The sequence below is a fragment of the Corvus kubaryi genome, unplaced genomic scaffold (assembly GCF_017639235.1).
Source record: "Corvus kubaryi isolate FWS band 111438036 unplaced genomic scaffold, C.kubaryi_AGA036_p1.0 132, whole genome shotgun sequence".
Taxonomy (NCBI): Eukaryota; Metazoa; Chordata; class Aves; order Passeriformes; family Corvidae; genus Corvus; species Corvus kubaryi.
The window spans coordinates 2,923,211-2,944,301 of record NW_024580666.1 but is presented as its reverse complement, the minus strand read 5'-3'; the positions used below and the strand labels follow the sequence as shown (position 1 = coordinate 2,944,301).

At 45.7% G+C, this 21,091-nt stretch overlaps 1 protein-coding gene across 2 annotated transcripts in view; it reads left to right on the top strand.

The window, feature by feature from the left end:
- The window catches only part of GATA6 (GATA binding protein 6), a 71,650-nt gene that overhangs the window by 1,109 nt on the left and 49,450 nt on the right, over positions 1-21,091 (top strand). The window contains exons 2-7 of one of the 2 annotated variants that reach the window (XM_042029922.1): positions 287-1,206; positions 4,592-4,758; positions 8,115-8,240; positions 9,562-9,649; positions 9,779-9,885; positions 18,317-19,933. In XM_042029922.1, coding sequence (XP_041885856.1) covers positions 306-1,206; positions 4,592-4,758; positions 8,115-8,240; positions 9,562-9,649; positions 9,779-9,885; positions 18,317-18,484 — 1,557 coding nt within the window. In that variant the 5' untranslated portion in view covers positions 287-305 and the 3' untranslated portion in view covers positions 18,485-19,933. Of the gene's footprint in view, positions 1-286; positions 1,207-4,591; positions 4,759-8,114; positions 8,241-9,561; positions 9,650-9,778; positions 9,886-18,316; positions 19,934-21,091 lie in introns of those variants that run through there. The other variant, XM_042029927.1, reaches the window with a different exon arrangement.

Genomic DNA, 21,091 nt, shown 5'->3' with positions numbered 1-21,091 from the left:
CTCCCGGCCCGTCTTGACCTGGGCTGCCTGATCCTATTCCGCTGGGGCGAGGGACAACAGCGCCGAGGCGACATGACTGATTAAGCGCTCAGAGGGGCCAGATAAGCCCTGATGAATCTCATTACGGGAGGGAGACGGGCTGTCCTGTTTGCAAACTTTGTTATTATTATTTCTCTCTCCCCCACTTCCCTGCTCTTTTGTGTCCTCCTTCCCCGCCCTGCCCTGCGGATCCCCCCCTCCACTCCTCCTCCTCCTCCCCTCCTCGCCCTTCCCCATCCACACCCAGCGGCTAGAAGGGGACCTGGATGGCCGTGGCTGAAGGCGGCTGGTGCGCGGTGAAGCGGTGCGCTACGGACGCCGGCGATTCCTCTTGCCCCTTCGCGACCAGGGAGCCGCGCCCGTCTCCTCCTTCGCCCTCCTCCTCCTCCGGCTCTCAGGGTGAACGCGGCTCCTCCAAGACTCCTCGGCCGGAGACCGACGACAGCCACCGGCCGGCCCCGCCGCCGCCCCCCGCCGCCGAGGGCAGGTCGCTGCTCGCCCCCTACGTGCACTTCGGGACCCCGCACTCGTCCGGCCGTCCCAGCTGGGAGGACATCCTGCTCTTCGCGGACTTAGACCAAACCAACAAGCTGATCTGGTCCAGCCGCGGCCCCAAGCTGAGCGCCCTCGGCGCCGAGCAGCCCGAGGAGATGTACCAGACCCTCGCCATCTCGGCCGCCCAGGGTCCCACGCCTTACGACGGATCTCCGGGCGGCTTCATGCACTCCACGCCCAGCTCGCCCGTCTACGTGCCCACGACCCGCGTGGGCTCCATGCTGCCCACACTGCCGTACCTGCAGGGCAGCGGGGCGGCCCAGCCCAGCCACCCGGGCGGTGGCCACGCCGTGTGGTCCCAGCCGGCCGCGGAAAGCCCCTCGTACAGCACCGGCGGCGGCTCCCACCCCTCGGGCCGCTTCCCCTATTCCCCAAGCCCGCCGGTGGCCAACGGGGCCTCCCGGGAGCCCGGCGCCTACAGCAACAGCCTGGGCGCCAGGGACCAGTACAGCCCCTTGGCCCGGCCGCTCAATGGCTCCTACCCGGGGCCCTACACGTCCTACGTGGGGCCGCAGCTCGCCCCTGCCTGGCCCACGGCGCCCTTCGAGAACTCCATGCTGCACTGCCTCCAGGGCCGGGCCGCCCCCATCCCCGTCCGGGCACCCAGCGCAGGTAGGACCCGCGGGCAGGGCAGGGCAGGGCAGGGCAGGGCAGGGCAGGGCTGGCAGGGCAGGGAGGGTCGCCGCATGCGGGGGCTGCCCGCTGCAGGGGGTGCCGGGGGGCGGCGGAGGGGCCACCCCGGCGAGGGTTTCGCTGGCGTGGGGCGGCCCTGGTGTCCGTGGCAGGATGGAGGTCCCGGGACCATGGCTGTTCTGGAGCGGAGGTAACTCCCGTCGTTTGTGTTGAGTTAGGGGGGAGATACACCCCCCAAAAGCCGCGTTGTTTGGAGTATGGCAATCGGGGTTACCAACCCAAAGATCCCAAAACGGATTGCCCGGTGTAAACTTAATTTTTAATTTTTCCAAATCAGTACATTCCTGCTTGCCCTAAATGCTATGATCTAGACGCGAAACGGTGACAAATTCACTGCAAATTAATCTTTCTTGTATCGGAGAGGAAAATTGCAGGGGTTTACTTAACCCATTTTGGATTTTTTCAACTAGAAAACATTTCACTGCTTCGTTAAAAAAGAAGAGCGGCGAAGCAAAACCACAAATGTGAATGAGGAAACCTAAGTTGTAAACTGTTGCTAAAATACAGCACCTCCTGATGGGGTTTTGCTTTCATTTCCGAGGGGTCCCGTCCTTACTTTTTGTTTTAGTTAAGAAAATGCTAGGTGTCATTAAGTCAATTGTAGAAGAGGAGTTTGAGCTGTGATGTTTTAGTCAGAGATAGAAAGATTAACGATTATTGCAATCTCTTCAGCTTTAGAATAAATCTATGTATATATAAATAGAGGTGTATAGAGAGGTGTGTGCGGCTATGTATATATATTTATATATATGTTATGCATATATATATTATGTATATATACATATTTATGTATATATGTGTATGCACACAGATTTGATCATCATTCGCTTTAAACATAAACTACCCACCAGGTGAATATATTTTATAGACACTGTAATTTTCTCTTTCAGTGCAATGTTGCAGAAAATTACCCCATGGATTTTCATCTTTCTGTAGGGCTATACACACAATGCTCCTCCCATCCCTCTATGACACCAGGTAGATTTAAGCATTTCAAGCCTCCAGCTTGGTGTTTGATAACATGACAGAGGGAAGAAAATCAGTTGTGGCGGTGATAGGAGACGCCGCATCTCAGGGTAACACGAAAGCTGAGTTTTAAACTCAACTTCCAGAAGTTACAGTGTGAATCTAGGAGATGGAGGAAAAAAAAATCTGTTTTGTTTTTTTTGTTGATGTTGTTGCTTTTTTTTTTTTTCTTTTTTGGTCGGGAGAAACGTGAGGTTGGAGAATCTCACGGCAGGGAGAGGAGAGGGGTGTGTAAGAAGGAGCAGAGAAGTGAAGCAGCCGAGAGCTGGAGGAGGTTGGGGCAGGAGTGTCAAGGCAGCCGAGGAGGAGCATGGCAGCTTCCCCTGCTCCCGCGGGTCTCTCCCGCCCTTGTGCCTCTGTCCCACCAGTGCTGGGGGCCGGAGGGGTTAGGGATTGGCCTTTCGATGAGGGAAAGGACGGATGCCAGGGCAGCCGCATCGCGGTGTAACGCAGGGCGAAGCAGCCCGGAGCTCCTGGGCCAGGAGGGTTTTCTGCTCCTGCGAGGCAAAACGCGGCAGCAAAGCCGAAGCTACGCGTTGTCCCGTTTCAAAACTGTAGGAAAATTGTAGCCGAAATATATTTTTTACGGCTAAATATTAGACAGTTTGATAAAGCTTTCTTAACGCTACTCGTAGAGATACTAAAACGGTATCTAAAATTAACACTTTATTTTTGTTTTCTTTGGAGATAAATGTATTACTCACTCTCTAAGGGGAAAAAATATTTTTAAATGCCCGAGAAATATTGTCACGGCAGGATTTCTTTCTGCAGGCACGAAGGCAATGCTATAAAATAAATATCTGAGACAAATAACTGTTTAAGTTCCAGAGTCCTTGACGTCTTAAGCGTTTTTCTGGTTGCAGTCTTCAGTGGTGCTTTTAGTGCAAAGATTAATAAATCTTAGCGATGTGCTAAGAGTTAGGAGCTGACAACGTAAGTTGAACTGTGCTCTCTGGACTCTGCCGTGTGCCCGTTCCTCTTTAGCTCCTAATAATTTGCAAACGAAGGGAGGAGAGAAATGTATTTGGGTGGGTGCGGGCCAAAAGGCCGTTTCTTTCTCAGCTCAATGCCCGCCGTGTCACCGCAACACCGCAGCCCAGTCTCCAAAGCTGCTCGACGCTTATGAGTTCTCGTTTGCTGTACAGTGAAACGTGGAAGAATAACCCAATGATGAATTTAGGCAGGTAGCAGAGGGAGGGGAAAAAAAAAAACAATGACGAAGCTCTGAGTCTGAAACATACATTCCCAGGCTGGACTCAAAAGCTACTGTAAAAATCCAAACATCTCCTTTTATTATTTCTGCACGACGTGGCACAGTCTATGTAAAATAAGTATTTATTCCCCTCCCTCCCCGAAATATGGAGAGGTGAATCAGAACAAGGATTCGCATGGGTGAAAGTATTAGCTCTTATAGGTGGGCTCTCTTTTTTCTTTTTCTTTTCCTTTTTTTTTTTTTTTCCGTGCGTTTAAACCTTTTTTTTCCCCTCAGTGCTCAGTAACTATGAAAGCAGGAGGCACAATACCGCATATTTTCCCATTTCCTCTGTTTCCTATGAACCAGCTCTAATTTGACCAAATAGTCGAGGCGAAGTTGTCGCTGCCCGTAGCTGCCTTGGCACAGCAAAACCCCGACAGCTGCCTCTAAACTTGAAGCTTTACTAGTTGCGAGGCATTTTAAATGAGAGTTAGGGTAGAAAAATTCTTGCCAAGCTTCGACCCTGGGGAATATTGGGCAAAACGACAGCTCCTTATATCCAGCTCCCAGGATAGCTCTGGAAGTGGCTATTCTGACAGCCACCTCACTCCCCCCTCTGCTCCCCTCTAAAGGCAAGCGCACCTCCCTTTCCGCCCTGTGGGCACCAAGGCGGGGGTTTCACCCCTCGAGCGGATCCCAGCCGAATTTCCCGAGGGTCAAATCCCGACGGGAGTGTACGGCGGGCCGGGGATGAGCCCTCCGGCGGGCCGCTGTCCGGGACGCACCGGCTCTGCTCCGGCTCGGAGAGCAACCGCTGCGCCGGGGCCGGCAGCGGGTCTGGCACATCTAAATAAATAGGGAAAAAAAAAAAAAGAAAAATAAAAATCCCGGGATTTTGTAAAAAATCACCGCATGGCCGCCGTCACTGCTGTGGAATTGCTTTTCCGAGGCCCGGGTGCTCGCTCGCCCGGGACCCGGGTTTCGGCGCGGCGGGGCCGGGGCCGCGCTGCGCGGAGCTACACCGGGCTCCGCGGCCGCCTGCGGCCGTGCCCCACCGCCTCTCCCCTCTGCTCCTGCCCCCAGAGCTGCTGGAGGACCTGTCCGAGAGCCGGGAGTGTGTCAACTGCGGCTCCATCCAGACCCCGCTGTGGAGGAGGGACGGCACCGGCAACTACCTGTGCAACGCCTGCGGGCTCTACACCAAAATGAACGGCCTCAGCCGGCCCCTCATCAAGCCCCAAAAGAGAGTGGTGAGTCGGGAGGGAGGGGAGGAGGCGGGCGAGAGGAGCTGCGCCCCAAGGAACCCCAGTCAGCGCTAGCCGGGGAGAAACTGGGGACAAGGATGGGGAAGAGCAATCAGTGTATTAGCCTGGTGATCCTCTTGGCTGCAAAACCGAAGTGGGGCTCCTGACCAGGTTTTCAGGCCCAACTGGTCACAATGAGGGGCGACAGGGCTGGCAGCCCTCTGGGAACTGCTAGGGACCCACTTTCAGGCCCTGAGCTGGCAAAATCTGCCTCTGCCCACTCGTGAGCTGCACACCAGGCACGGGCCAGCCTGGCTTTTTGAGCTACGAACCCCATCTGTGAAGGGGATTCGGTGGCTTGGAAGAAATTTGTGCTGGCGATGTTCGACACTTCCAACAGAAAAAAAAAAAAAAAAAGAAAAAGAAATCAAGGTTGGAAAATGTTTGTTCAGAGGGCTAGGAATTTCTCCAGACCTGCTTTGTTTGCTGAGAGCTCGATCCTTGGGAATGTAAGCAAGTTTTGTATATAATTCAAAGAAAACCAATTGTTTAAACAATGATAATAGCCTTTGTTTTGTTTTACTCCTAAGAAATGAACGGCAATTTTTCTAAAAATATACTCCTAAAACTAGGGGGGGAAATAAATAGCACAAACCAGAACCCCTGTTTATAACTCAGGCTGGCACTGAATAGGCAAGGAGAAAACTTAACAAGCGGGAACTGCAAATCTGGGTGGAGGTCAGCAGACAGAAAGAATACGCTCTTCCGTAATGGCTGTTACCAAGCGAGCCATAATAAATCACACCAGTATAATCCAAGCTGATGTTTGGACCCTTGTGTATGGAGACAGTGTATCAAACCCATCAGCCTTTCAAGCCCCTTTCAATCATGCCAGCTGCTTCACTCCATGCCTGTTTTCCTGGGGTTAAAACACCTACTGTTCTTTATTTCACAACCGTTTGAGTTTAGTGCCCTTACAGGAGAGAGGGGGAACAAGACCCAAACGCGCGATGATCAGAACAGACAGTAAGCGCTTGGGAACCAACCCACCTCTGCTTAAAGACCTTTCTTTAAGCCAAAGAGTTCATTTAACTCTAAGACAGAGGTTTATTACTGCTAGGTGCCTGTTTTTTCTAGCTGGTCATCCAGTAAGTTTCATGACACAAGGTGTTAATCTCATTAGCGGGGACAGACCCAGCAGCGGTGGGGCCAGATCTGCCGATTGTCTCAAGCGTCAGAGCCGGACTGGCTGCGGCACCCTGGCCCGAGGCAGATTTCAAGTAGCTGACACCCAGTTCTAGCTTTTTGGTGTCCTTTTTCTTTTTCTTCTTCTTCTTCTTTTCTTTTTTTTTTTTTTTGAGGGAGGGGTGGGGGTGAGAAGACTAAAGCAGAGTCAAACTACAGCCTGATTTCAGTCTGACACTTCAGCGAAATAGCTCTGAAATAGTTCTGTGTAACAATCCCTACCGACTACCCTGGCCATAACTATAAATCAACCATGACTGTGTGTTCATACAGTTGGAAATATGTAGGTGAGAAGGGAAAATGTTTTGAAAACGCTAAACATGTTTAGATTGCCCCAAAGTTTCTGATAAAATTCCTGCATCAGAAAAGTCATTTTAGCTTCAAAACATGCCAAAACTCCATGTCTGTTTAGATACAGGAATGAGCAAAAGCTATTGAAATAAAATGTATGAAGGCTTAGACCAGTCTGCATAGGAAAGAGAAAAGATTTAACGGAGTGAAACAGCTGACAGCATTTCACTTGTAGAGAAAGAAAATGAAGCATATGTGTTACGACCAGCTTTCTTTTACTCACTGTGATCACGTAAAACACGTATTGAGTTGAGGGTGCAATTTGAGTGCTGTGTGCGTACATATTTAATAACTAGGCCAGAAATTCTGTTTCTATGAGACTTGGATTTTTAAGATTAAAAATTGTATCTGTGTACTTCAACCTATATTACACTTGGCTGGGTGATTTGCTTTTTTTTTCCTGCACAGTTAATAATAGATTACTGATTCAAGATTACAAAATTTATATTTAATCTGGAGCCCTTTCTGAGCTGTGGTGTAAAATGACAGCTTACTGCTAAAGACACTCAAACATAATATTTAAGAAACTCAGTTATCACTCTGGAAAATTCTTCATTCTCAAAACTTTTTTTATTGGTTTCCCCAGTGGCAGGCAGCCCTGTGGTATCAAAGGTGACCCAGTTACGTCTAACAACCCAGCAGTAAATGATTCAAGAGGAAGGGCATTGTACCCTTAAGTTAGTAATTTCAGTTATGGGCACTTTATAGTCAGAATAAGATTAATGCAATCCTCTAAAACTGCCTTCCCCGTGTAAACTTGTTCAGCTGCCAGACACAGAGCTAGGCACATATTTTTTTATATTTTTTTGACAATGCGATACTTTGAAAAAGACTAGATTTATGATGTAGCTGGAATTCTTTGCTTGTGATGAACGTAAAAGAGATCACTTGTTACAGGGACTTTTATAACCCATTCACCTTCATTTCACATGTTTATGAGGACTGCCTTCACTTATGATATACAGCCCGTGGCCATAAAGCTCTGGGTTGTACGGTTATTTCTGATACAGAGTTGCTTCATCTTGGCTCCAAACTCCACGGAAGAGTGTCATAAATGGCTTGTTTGCAGTGGGAACCTTGTTGTCACCCACCAGCTTTTCTGCTGGCTGAGGAGAGGCTCTGCTGTGTAAAACACGCTCCCAAGGCATGTTGCTTTTTGTGTGAGGATATTAATGGGTGATGATAAAAAAAGATCTTTTTATGAAAGTAATGCTCTTGTATGTGTTACCCCTGGGATGCCCAGCAAAGTTTTCCCCAGATGTGGTGCCGCCGAGGGCAGGCGATTAAAGTGGCTGATTTTTCCGATGAGTCAGGAGTATCAATGGCAGGATCAGAGCTGTCTCTTCACCCACCATACAGGACAGAGGGCATTGAACTGGCTGGAGAGGCGGCACAGGAGTGATGTTCCTTCTCTTCAGCTCAATGGAGCTGTAGTGGAGATATTTCCTAGCTGTCCTGCCGGGAAAGAAGCAGTACCTGGTGGTCTGAACAGACTTCTCTGGGTCAGCAGTTCCAAAATGGGAATTTTGCCTCTGCTGCAACAGCCCAGGGTTGCAAGACTCTCCGTACCTCTTCACACCATCGTTCCACTCTCCGATATGAGGATAATTCTGTTCTAATTCTGGGGCGTTGCTGGCAGATACTATAAAAAAAAAGCTCCTACCATCCTCGCCATGTGTTAAAGGACTTTTTATGAACCATGAAGACATAAATCATTTGCTCCTGCCCACCTGTTTATGCCTGTGTTTGCCTGTGCTTGCCTCCAGCCCTCATCGCGGCGGATGGGCTTGTCCTGTGCCAACTGCCACACTACGACCACCACCCTGTGGCGCAGGAACGCCGAGGGGGAGCCCGTCTGCAATGCCTGTGGCCTCTACATGAAGCTCCATGGGGTAAGTGGTTGCTTTGCCAAGGGACATCCCCTGCCAGCTCTGATGCTGCTTTTGGGAAGGGGTGGTCCTCAAAAAAACGACGAATGAAATGCATAAAATAACAGAAAAATGTGTGATGTTAGAAAATGCACCATTTTAGCTTGTTATGCTTTTGACAGGTTATGTGTTTGCCACTGTCACTCTCTCAACAGATTTGTATAAAGAAACCACTTCTGGATGAGCAGCAGAGGTAGTTTTGCCACTGGGATTTAAACCAGCTCTTCAGTGGGGGAAAAAATCCTTAGGCCTTTAATGAGATAATTTTTCATGGACAGACATGGCTATGCCAGCAAAACTTCAAGTGTAATTCAAGCCATAGCTGTGCCAGCAAAACTTTAAATGCTATTTCAGCCTTTGTCAGGCAGTAATAGAGTAAGAAAAAACTCTGTCCTGAATGTGATGGAGCATTATTTTGGGTGAGACCCTTGTGGACTGAGTTACAGTCAAGCATAAGTGTTTGAAGAGCAAGGGCATTAGGAACGATTGAGAAGTGGTCTAGGCTTCAATAAAATGTAAATTATGTCACAGGTTTAAATATTATAATGCTAGAAAACACATGAATTGTCTTTCCCCAGACTGGTGTTATCATGAAGTTAAAATATATTTTAAGCCAATGTTTTTGTGTAGTGATTTTCATTGTGATGAACACAAAGATGATTTTTGAGCACATTTAAATATAATTTTATTCATATAAATATAAATTTAGATACCATAAAGCTGTGTTATGGGCAGAACTGCTTATAGGAACAAATACTAAGTCAATTCTTCTATTCTAAAGCTTCTGTCCTAAGACACTTACTCGTGATGATCTGGTTTGCATAGCTGGTCCACAGGATGAATAGGATTTTATTTTCTCATATACATTCTCTCTTTCCAGAATCAGGCGCTGGAGATAATTCCTAATTGACTGGAATAAGGAATCAAGGACCAGATATACCCCATCCAATTTAATTTCTTATGACTTATTGCCAAATGATGCTGGTTTTCCCTAATTCTGTGCTGTTTTCCTGTGGATTGACAGAGGGGTTGAAAAAACTGTCAAGTTTTCATCAAGAAAAAAACTTCCTAATTTCTTAATTCAGCTAAAACTCCCCTTGAATCAAGCTACTGTTTTGCCCAAATAAAATGCAAACATTTTTAGAATTAGTACTGTGACACAGAAAAAATTGACTTGCTATGCAGACATTTTCAACATCACATCTGATCTTGTAGTATATTTTGATTTTTGGTATTAGAGTACATATGCAACTCTGTGATTGGTGTGGAAATTTAATTTTTTCAGGTTCCTCGGCCCCTTGCTATGAAAAAAGAAGGAATTCAGACGAGGAAGCGAAAACCTAAGAATATAAATAAATCAAAGGCATGCTCTGGTAAATATAAAATATAAGAAAGTGTAGCTGCAATAGTTTGTAGTTGTTGCTGTTCTTTTTTTTTTTTTTTTTTTCCTTCTTCTCTGTCTGGAAAATATTTCTTTTTAATGCCAGTTCCCAATTTTCCAGGTAACAGTACTACTGCAGTTCCCATGACTCCGACATCCACATCTTCTACTAACTCAGATGACTGTAGCAAAACTGCTTCTCCCAGTGCACAGACTGCAGCCTCTGGGGTAAGTGTCCGTATCCGCAAGCAGGCTGATCACTGGGCAATGTTATCACAGCTTTTATCTTATCTAGCAGAACAATAATCTAAACAAACTTTCCAGTTTTGTTAGCTGATACTAGAACAAGATTTTCGGAGGATATTACATATAGCTATAAACAGAACGACAAGCTGAAGTACTTTGCAAACCTTCTTGATTAAGATCTATATAATTTTTATGATTGTTACCCATATCTTAACCCCATATGTTTTATTTTTGAATATTCAGGTTCTTTCATTTCAAAGGTTTTCTTTTGGACAGAGGACAATAAAATATGCCCAACTGATCCTTTCAAGAAACAGTTGTGCATGTACCTCTTTTTTTTGGTAAATGATCTGATAAGATTTATAATTCAAGGCACTGCTGGTTTATATGTGTGTATATATGTATATGTATATATATGTGTATATACATTTTTGTGCAACTGGTAAAACCCAGCAAAATGTTATCCTACTGTACGAAGTAAATCATAAAGGCTTTTGTTTTAAGCTAAAATGTGCAGTTAAACCCTGAACCAAACCCAGCTGAAACCAGGCTGGAGCATCCTGCTGATTGCAGTGTACAGAGGGTTCAGCCCTCTGCTCGCAGAAGGTTCTTCAGGGGCCAGATGCCCAGCATCTGGCAGCACCAAGCTCCAGAGGAGCACTCGAGGAGTGCTAATCATCTCCTGCTTTAGTTTTGATCCTTATTTTACATCATGTACTCCAACCATCTCAAACTTCCTTTCTTCACTCAGTTAGCATGTGTGATAAATACTACTGCTAAAGTTTAAGGTAGATTAATTTCTAATGCCTTGGCTGTACTTATCCATATCCACACTCACTTCTCGGCCTTTTGTGTCCCTTAATCTGTCACATAATTTCTTTGAGAAGATTTCCTAATGTGGCTTTCTTTAGTCCTTTATTAATGAAAAGAAGACATTGTTTATAATAGCTATTTTTCAGTATGTCTTTGTATTCCCAACATCCAAATTCCTTTCAGTAGTTTAATTTCTGATGTACAAAGTTTCATTGTACAAGGGGAGGGAAAACCCATTTTTTAGCAAATGTGATTGTTTGTGGACTGACAGGGCCACCCAATTTCAGAGGCACTGGGTTTTGGGTTTGGGTCCTGTGAGACTAGGATATTACTAAACGGGCTTGTCTTTGACATGAGAAAACCCTGTCAATCCAGTAAAATAAACAGATCACATCAAAAGAAACCCTAACTAAAAAGTGAACTCTTGCAGTTACGGAATTGGGTTTCAGACTCCCCTGGTGAACTGCTATGCACTGTTTTAGGCTCTCCCTTAATATTTGCAAAGGAAAAAACATAGCCAGCTTTTCCTTACATTTTCCTTGCCTTACCTTAAGCAGTACTAGTGATCCTGAGCAGTGTGGTGAGCTATATGTAATGGATAGAAACAGAAGCACAATCCTGGCTGAGACTGAGGTGGCACAGCCGTGTGCTGCTTGGGGAAGAAGAGGCCATATAGACAAGATCTCATTTCCACTATGCTGCTGCCTTCTTGCATGGCTAAAACCTGACTTCCTTTCTGTAGTATTTCTCCCTAGAAGGGCACATCAAACATGTTATTAATAATCTTTATATTGTAATTTTAGTAGTACCATTTTTAATATGATTTTGCCAGATGGAGTTGTGTGCGTACCAGAGGAGAGTGGTGTAAGGGCATGGATTGTGGGCTAAAAGACTCCTTGAGAGCTGTTAGCAAGTAAGAGCAACTCCCAGGAGGGACCCTGAGGCTGCTCTTAGTTACATGATGGCATCCCCAGTGCCAGGACTTCAGTTCTCCCTGATTTTTCCATAGTAGATCAGACTGGGAGAGGACACCTGCACAACAGCTGAGAAAATCTGTCCCCTTATATCGAGCAGGCAGCATGGTAACATCTGCACAGCCTTGCCCATGATTTGATCAGATGTGCCTCGCATATGCAAAGCACTTGCAAATACCCCCTTGTGAAAAATTTCAATGAAAGGGAAGTGATGGAGAGAGGCTGTGACATGCGCTGAGGAGAGGAAGTTGCAGCAGCAGCCAGACCTGTGGGCATCCCTCTGACTCCATCCCAAATTATGTGAAGGGCTTACTGATCTCCCACCCCTGTGGCCCAGTCCCAGATGCATGTAAATGAAAAGAGGATTTGCAGGGGAGCAGTTGTCAGGACATGTCATGGGCATGGTCTCATCCTTCACTCAGGCTCCTGTCTTTGCCCAAGCATCTGTAATTCAAAGGCATGGGGACTCGAGAGACTGCAGGTTTAAAGTAGAAAGTGGTGGCTCTTAAGACTGGCTCCCCTTGTCCCAGACATCATTTGGGAACATGATCACTAGCAGCAAATGATGCAAAATAATTTCTAAAGGGTCTAAATCCTGTAGAAGGGACTGGGCACTCATAAAGCCCATTTAGGGTGTGGTGAGTGAAGGGATGTCAGCATTTTAGAGCAAGACAGCCTGTAACCTGATTACATGCTGAAGCAAAGATACTCTACTAGACTTCTGTTTTCCTTGATTACTTTTTCTTTTTGTTTTGATTTGATCCATTGATAGATCAAAGGTTTGTAATTATTTCTAAAATAGTCAATGGCTTTGCACAAAGAGAATAAACTTCTCCAGCTCATGTCAGGGGTTAAAAAACCAAACCCTCAGGTGGATGAATCCAGGCTCTGTAATCTTTGGTCACTTAAAAAGACTGGTGTTGACTCCTGACAGTGGTGCTGGTGATGTTGCCAAAACACAGGCACCTGCTTGAGAAGTGAACCTGGCTTGTTCGCCATGCGTTGCACAACAGGCACGGCAACTTGTTTTTGTTTTCCTCTGTTTTTGCTTCTCTAGCCTTTATTTTGTGAAGAGGGGGAAAATGCCAAATTGACATTAGGCAGAGAAATCTGATGACGTTTTAGAAACTGTTGTGTGAAATTCACAGCAATGTTGTTGCTAAATGAAACAGAGAAAATGAATTCCTCTACTGGTACAAAAGCAATTTATTATGCCTTTTGTGGGAGGCTGCCAAAAAAGTTTACAGTTATGTAGAAATCTAATGGAAATGAAATTCAGCAGAATTCATTTGTGTCAGTAACATTCACTTTTTGCCCTACCTTTCTTTATCTCTTTTAATGTAAAATAAAGAAGGAAGGGCAGAAAAAGAGGAGGGCAGCTATTACTCTTGGCAATGTCTTTGAGAACTATCCATTTCATGAAGGGAACCTTATATGATGCCAATTCTGAGACAAATTAGCAAGAACCCTAAATGTTGATTTTATGTTCTAGCTGAAGTTTAAACATTTAAGAGAGACGATTAATGAATTGCTGTGGGGGCAAAGTTGATTTCAAACATCCCAAAATGTAGAAGTGTTCGGATCGGAGCTATTTCGTTGTCCCATTGTAAAGGGGCTATTTGCCAAATTCACATCTGGATCTAGGATTCAGGCCTATTTCTGTTTTCCTAAGCAGTATAAGTACTGGGTGTCCTGTCTTACTAATATGGAAACGGTCCAGCTGCATGATATATGAAGTTGCCTTACGTCCCCATAAAAAGAAGATTTGAAGGTTTCAGACAGCCTGCATCTGCATCTATACCTGCTCTCCCTTTGATGCTGCTGAAACTGTACAGGGAAAAGCTCCACCAAATAAATTGCTAAATGAAGGGCACGGTCTGCAGTGCAAACCCATCCGTTTCCATGCAGGGGCTCCAACAAATATGATAACCAGAAGGACTTTATTCCCTTATTAGGATAAAAGGCAGTATGAAACCTGCTGTAAAATCTGCTTTTTATGGCAGGACATGGAGGCTCCTTGAGCCACAACTGATGTCAGGAAAGGCTCAGCAGCACTAGGGGAATTCTTCTTTCAGGAGACTCTCCAATGTCCTTTGCCTTCAGTTTGGAGCTTTCTCAGAAGGACCATAATTACACACCACAGAAAAACTTAGGATGTAAAACTAGTGCTTACTTCTCTTGGAGGTTTACCTTGAGAAGTGGTTCAGGACTGGCTCTTCAGTTTTGTAGGGTGGGAAATGAGAGAGCTGACTGAGATGGCCTCGGCATGTGGTGAGCTCGCAGGAAAATGCAGTTTGAACTGTCTCCAAAACGCTGGACAGATGGGGCTGGATTAGCTGAATGGCTTCTCCTGCATTTGCTTTCATGGGTTTTTTTCTGTCAGAAGAAGATTTGTGAGCTGGTTAGAGGCGGTGTTGTTTGCTCCTGTTTAGGCAGTAAATTGGTAGGATATTCATGCTGGCTACCGGGAAATCAGCCTCCATACAGTATGTCCCAGAGTCTGGAAGAACCGGAGATTCGACCTCTTAAAACAATATCCTGATCTCCTGGATATTGAGAAGTTAAATGTCCAGGGGTCCTTCAGATTATCTGATGGAATAATTTTGTAGGTGTTGGGACAGAGTTTCCATGAGAAAGGCTCACCAGCATGGTTGGTAGGAGGTTGGTAGGACTTTCACCTGGAAAAAGAGAACACGGTGCCTCAGTCCTGGTATGAGTAAATATTTATCTAAACCAGGTGGAATAAGATCAACAGGAGGCATGAGGAACGTGGCAGCCTAAAATACCAAATAGCATGGCAGACAGGGCAGTATGCTGAGAGATCTGATACTCTAGACTCTAGTTTAAATCATTCTTGGTCTCCTACCTCTTCTGTGTCAGTCCTCACTCCTGGACAAAATGGGATGCTACTTCCTTCTCCCCGCTCAGTTTCATACGTTGTGTTTTTTTCTTTGAGTCGTTTTCTTTGCTCTGTGTACATGTATCCATTAAGTGAGCTTTTCATTTTTATATTAAACAGAAGGAAGCAATCCAGCTTTTTTGTTTCACTGGGGAAAAGCAAAGAAAAAGTATTTTTGCTTCTATCCCAAAATTCTATATGCATATGGACACATACCTTTTGCTTGGTTTTGTTTCACTGCCAAAGCAATAAAGCCAGTTATTCATACAGCCCTTGACAGCAGTGGGTCATCAGTTTTCCAAGCCATGCTGGAAGTTGCCTCCCTTAGGAAATTAATGAAGTATTAACCACAGATTTATGTTGCTATAATACAAAGGAGAGATTAGAAGATATGTAAACTTACACGTCTGCAGTATAAACAAAGGGATCAATTGGACTAGCAAGAAATGACAACTTTGTGTGCTAAGAGGGTCGTTACATCAGTAAAAAAAGCTGTCATTTTGTAGTGCCAAGACTTGCTCTTCGGATTCCAGGGAGTGACAGTATTGGGAAAACGTGCTCTTTGTGGAGATGGGAGTTATTGCAGGGAGGCTGAGGCTGGAAAAATTAAGGACTGCACCAGTTTGCCACAACACTCCATATGTGAAAGAAGTCTTTGCAAGTTTATTTTAACTGACTGTGGGTATAATTTAAGTGTTGCGAAAGTAAACGAGGCTAACTGAGGAGGAAGAGAGTCTCACCTGAGACTCATATTATTGCAGACTTCAGTGTAATGTCCAAAATTCATGGAGCAGTTTAAACGTGTTAAGTGGATAGAGCAAAGGTCTATCTGATAGACCAAAGGTCTAGATCAAGGCCCTTCGCTGTCCTTGCCCAGAACATTTCCCTCTTGGCTGTGGAGGTGTGGGGGAAGGCCAGAGGGGAAAGTGTCCATCCCCTGTCCCTGCTCTCTGTGGTGGGCAGACGGTTCAGGAAAGAGTGGGTGGAAGAAAGCAGGCGTCTTTCAGCCAGAGCTGCTGCTGCTGTTCCCTGAGTACTGGCCAGCACAGCCTGAGCAGCTTGGTTTTGATCTGGAGCAAGCTTTAGTGGGGGTAAAATCACCTCTAAGGTGCTGACAGCAGGTTTGGGTACGATCTAGTTGTCTCTGTGGCTCTGGCAGAGGTCTTCCTCTATGCATGGTGGGTTGGTCCTCTACAGAAAGGCCACCTCTATACATACAACCTGCCTGGGGGCTGACTCATGACCAGCTCCTCCTGGTTTGGGTAAAAAGAAGAACCTTTGCAGATACAAACACAACCTCCCTGTTTGTTTGGGAGGCAGGCTCTTCCCAGTGGGCTTCTTTCATTTTTTCCTCTGCAAGCTGACCTTCAGCTGATTATCTATGCTATTATCAGATTTCACCAATAAAAATAAAGGCATTACCTTTTTATTGATAGAGCCAGTAGTTGTGAATTAGACCTCATTGATTTCATCAGCATTGTTCAGCTTATTTATTTCAGCTGAAAAAAGTCCTCTAATAACTAAGTGCGACTTCTGTCATCTTTCATCCCTTAAAGCTGAAAAAGTAAGTGCAAAGGTAGGGAGGCTCAGGAACAGAACTGTGATTCCGTCACGTCCTTTTCAGGAGCTAAAGTTTGTTTTCCATGTCTCACTCTGGGAGCTGCCCAAGCTGCCTGGATTTGTCATGACATTACCGGGGTGGGGTTTCCAGGCCCGGCAGTCCTGCCCAGGTCCTGCCCGTCCTGGCTCAACAGAGCCAGAATCCGGCCTTGGACAGGCAGGGATGGGCAGTCTTCAAACAGGACATGCCTCCCTGTCCTCCCTTCTGGGGTGCCCAAGGGAGGGGTACCTGATAACCCCATGTGGAAACTGTGGGTCCCTGCACCCCACCTCTGTGTAGGGCTGAATCAGGAAAAGGTGAATTACACTTTCCAAGCCCGGAAAAAACAGGCAGTGATAAGATATTTGCCTACCAGAGCAGCAGTGGCAAATATGGGTAAATGGGAACCTTTGAAAGCAGCTCCTAGTATTTTTAGCTCAGGTTGAGCAAACACTGCTCCACAATAATTTAAACCCTTCTTCCACTGTGGGGAGGTGAAGCTGTTAAAAATTATGTCTTTTGTGCTAACAGAAATCTGTTTGAGGTATTAGAAATTAAAAGAAGGCTTTGAAAAGCTAGGCTGATGCAAGAGCAAAACTGTACACAAAGGTTAGCATGGAACCTGCCTCACTGAATTCTCCATGCACAGTCACAGGGAAAGAGGATACAGAGATTCACGGTCACTGATTGGCAACTGTATGTTCAAGGCAGTGATAAAACTTATTTCTCTAGGATTAGAGCAGTTTCAGCTGGTTTTGGGGGACAGATAGGTTTTTCCCTTCCTTCTCTGCATTTCTGGGTAGTGACTAATGGTGTGGGATCAGGGCTGATGACTGGGTGGAAGAATAGCGGTGGTCAATCGTTTTAATAAAAGGTTAAGAAAATGTTGGAGCCCAGGTTATTTCAGACATAAATGACTGCTAGCAGTGAGTATCTCTTTCAGAAGGTGAGGTTTTCCCTGGGTTAAGCACGGCAACAAGAGCCCTGCACAGCACCATTTGGAAATTACCTTTGAATAAATGAAGTCTTGCTTTTCCGATGTCAGGACTGCTAGCCTGGCACAGCTCCAGGAGAGCCAAGAGCGCTACTCTTGTAAAATGATTAAATATGTATACTTTGTACTTAAACAGCAGGCAGGAAGCTTCTGCAGTCACAGTTTAGGATAGCCTTTTTCTTTTCTTTTTTTTTTTAAGGAATTTCATCCAACGACTATCCATTAACAAGTAAATTAAGGTTTTAAAGTTGACATATCCAAGAGTTAATTTTGCATGAAGTCAGCTCTTAAACATTTCCTTTATCAGGTGAAAATGTTGCCCCTTCTCTGTCTGGCACTGCAAATTTTTCCTCTTTAGCAGATCTGCTCAGCCTCATGGAAAAAATGATTGTTCCTTTGTCTTTGCAACTCTCCATTTCTCCGGTAAAACAAATGGACTGGTTCCAGTGTGGTTCAGAGGTTCATCTTCGTGCCTACCAGGGCTCCCCTGCATGTTGTCTTCTGCAGGCGGCAGAACAAAAATGCTCCTGCTTCAAAGGCATAGTGTTTCTCCACTGGAGATTAAAAGCACATCTCCTTTAGTGGCCAGTCCTACAGGGATAAACTGGTTGTGGCTGGCGTTTTGAAGAGTTGGGAATGATTTTAAGCATTTCAAGGGCTGAAGAGCCCAAAGAAAGCTGCTTTCCAAAACGTGCTCTGTATCTGCTCCTGGAGAATTGGGATGTGTTGGGCTTCTCCCATGGGGAAGAAAAACTAGAGTTGCCACCACTCCCAGATCACATTTTTCGTGTTGGCACCGGTGTCCCTTCAGTAGGGGGCAGTGGGACACATGCACATTTCATTCTTCATCATGATCTGATTTCCAAGTCTTTCTGCACATCACGTGGTTTCTTTTCCAGCTCTCCAAACGCAGATATCACTCCCATCAGCAGGGCTGGGCGACTGGGTTCATGCTGAGACATTTTTTTGTTTCAGGATTTCAAGGCACAGAGGCAAGCAGAGGGCAAACCCTGTTTTTGAACAGAAATCCTGGGATGATGGCTGTGCTTCAGGCTCGCTGTGCTCTCACTCACACCCCAGTGTGTGCAAAGCTCACCTCAATGAATCTCTCTTTGCTCTCCCCCTCCCTCCAGGCGAGCTCATCAGTGATGTCTGGCCCAGGAGAGAGCACCAGTCCCGAAAGCAGCAACCTTAAGTATTCAGGTCAAGACGGGCTGTACACAGGAGTCAGCCTGACCTCCACGGCTGAAGTGACAGCATCCGTGAGACAGGATCCCTGGTGTGCCCTGGCTCTGGCATGACCTGGTGTGAGGGAAGCTGGATCCTGGCAGCCCCCAGACGTCTGCACACAGTTTCCTCTGTGGAGCGGTTGCAGCGGCAGTGAGAGTGCTGGCAAAGACCATTCCCCTGAAACAGTTTTTGAGCCTTGGTGGCAGAGGTGGTTTTCTCCTTCCGAAAGAGGCTTTGCCGAAGCATCCAGTTCCTCATCTATGCAAGAAAAATGTAGGGAAAGCAAATGACCACCGGGGATAACTAATGAAGCCTTACACTCTCAAAAAATGCATTAAAAAACAAAAAAACAAAAAAAACAAAAAAAAAAAAAGGAAAAGAGAAAAAAAAAAAAAAAAGGAGAGATAAACCCACACCTATTGATAGATTCCAGAAATCCAGAAATACATTCTTGACTTACCCAGCAGTGCTGCCTTTCTGATTGTATAGTTGTTTTCACTCTCTCATCGCCTTTTCCCCTAAGAATTTGGTGGATGTTGTCCGTGTTGGGGAGGGAGTAGCAAAGACTTTAATACCAGAGATAGTGAGATACTTCTTAATGAGTGTCAGAAGTGCTTACAGCTTGAGTTGACACAGACTTCTCACACCGAACATTTGATGTCTTCGCCCTGTCCGACCTCTCCTGTGGCCTCCATCTTCAGTGTGCCTTGCTCTCCTCTTCAGAGCCCAGCTAAGTCCCTGGAAGAAATCACAACATTTGGTACAAGTCCCACAAGGTCCAGCTGGTTAAGGAGATTTTGGGATTGGTTTTTTTTTGGTTTTAAATATTTACTCACTTTTCAAGACTGCGATATAACTTTTAAAGTACACTGTGACTGAGATTTATGAAAGTCCATGTTTCCTGGCTGAACTGTATAGAGTCAGTCGAAATTTGTAAACAGGGTAGCAATCAGATATTTTTCTTCCATATATACAATAATTTTTTTAAAGAAGTGCAATTTGCGTTGCAGCAATCAGTGTTAAATCATTTGCATAAGATTTAACAACGGTTTTTATACGAATGAATGAATGTAAACATTTTAACTTAATGGTACGTAAATAATTTAAAAGAAAAACTTAACTAGGCATCCTTAGGCTTTTTAGCGCAACAAAAATGCATCCACTTTCTGTATTTCCAGTTGTTAAAGCAAGAGTTTCAAAGAACAAGCCTTCTCTCAGGAAAATTGCCCTAGCCATTTGCTCCGAAGTGTTGTACAAAAATGCAAATGCATCCCCAAGGGGGTTTTTTGCCATTGAATAAGTGTGTGGTGGAAAGAAACAAACTGCAATGAAACTTTACTACCTAACTGATACATATGTAAATACTGCAGAAGATATCTAGGCATCTTGAAAATGTAGGATGCAATCTGTATAGTGTGACTGATGCATAGTTAGGTTGGTTTCCATTGGTTTTTAAGTGGGATGTCATTTGGAAAGTTGTTTCATCAGAGCTTTACAAATAAAAGGGTATCATTTTGGGATTTTTTTTTTCTGTACAGTGTGCCTTTTCCTTTGTCTCCAACACAATTGTTAAGCTACATTAAAAGGTATGGAAATGTACCTGGTACAGGTGGCATGTCTGATGGCTGCAAGGAAGGTCTCCAGCTGAAGTGCCTGCTCTTCCTGCCTAAGTCTGCATTTTGTGGTTTTTCTGCAGCTCCCTTCACTACACCTTCTGATGATATGTAAAACACCTACCAACAGAGGCTCCTTGTGGGCACACATGTGGTTTTTGTGATGAGGGTCTGGGGAACTGAGCCCATGCCCTGTGAGGGCTATCATTGTTTTGCTTGCCCTTCACACCATAGCTAAAAGGGTGTCACCCAGGTTCCCTGAGTGGGCAAATATCAGAATGTCACCCATTCCACACATAACTGCTGGGTGGCAGAGCCTTTGAGTGCCAGCTGGCATCCTCCTGTGGCCAAAGGTGAAGGGCAGCAAAAACTGAAGGCACTGCTGCTGAAAAGAGAAGACAGTGAATTTTAGCTACTAAGGGAAGTGGAAAACCTTTCACTGGCTCTGAGGACTGGTTCTCTTCACTGCTCAGCTGATTGGAGCCAGACTTACTGCCAGGTGTGATTTCCAGCTATGTCAGCAGTGCTGTTGGACGGGGAAGCCAGGATGCCCAACCTTCATACCCAGCGACCTGTGGAGTGGCTTCAGTGTGTCTCCTTGCCTCTCTGTGCCAGATCTTCTTTTGGGGTGAATTGGGTAGCTCCTTGGCCTGCAGTGAAGCTCTGCTGTCTTGCACCAGACAAGAATCTGCCCCTTGGTTTTCCAAATCTAGCCGGAGGTGTTGTGAGGACCGTGGGATGAACGCTGCAGCACAGCCCCAGGAGGAAAGCAGATCCTAGCAAAAAGGGATCAGGCCTGGGGTTTGGGGTGCTGTGGGCAGCCAGGAGTGGGGATCACTCGCCCTTCCTGGGGAGTTGTCATGCCATGCTCAGTACTGGGCCACCTCACATCCTTGCTGCCTGTGGGTTAATGTGGCCAGGTACCCCAGCCCTGCTAGCCCTGTGGGCTTGGATCTTGTGATTCACAAAAATAAATACTTATCTAAGTACAATTGAGTCATGCAGAGAAACACTGGGCTTAGAAAACAAAAGATGTGGACAAGAGGGTGAATATCTTCCCTCTTG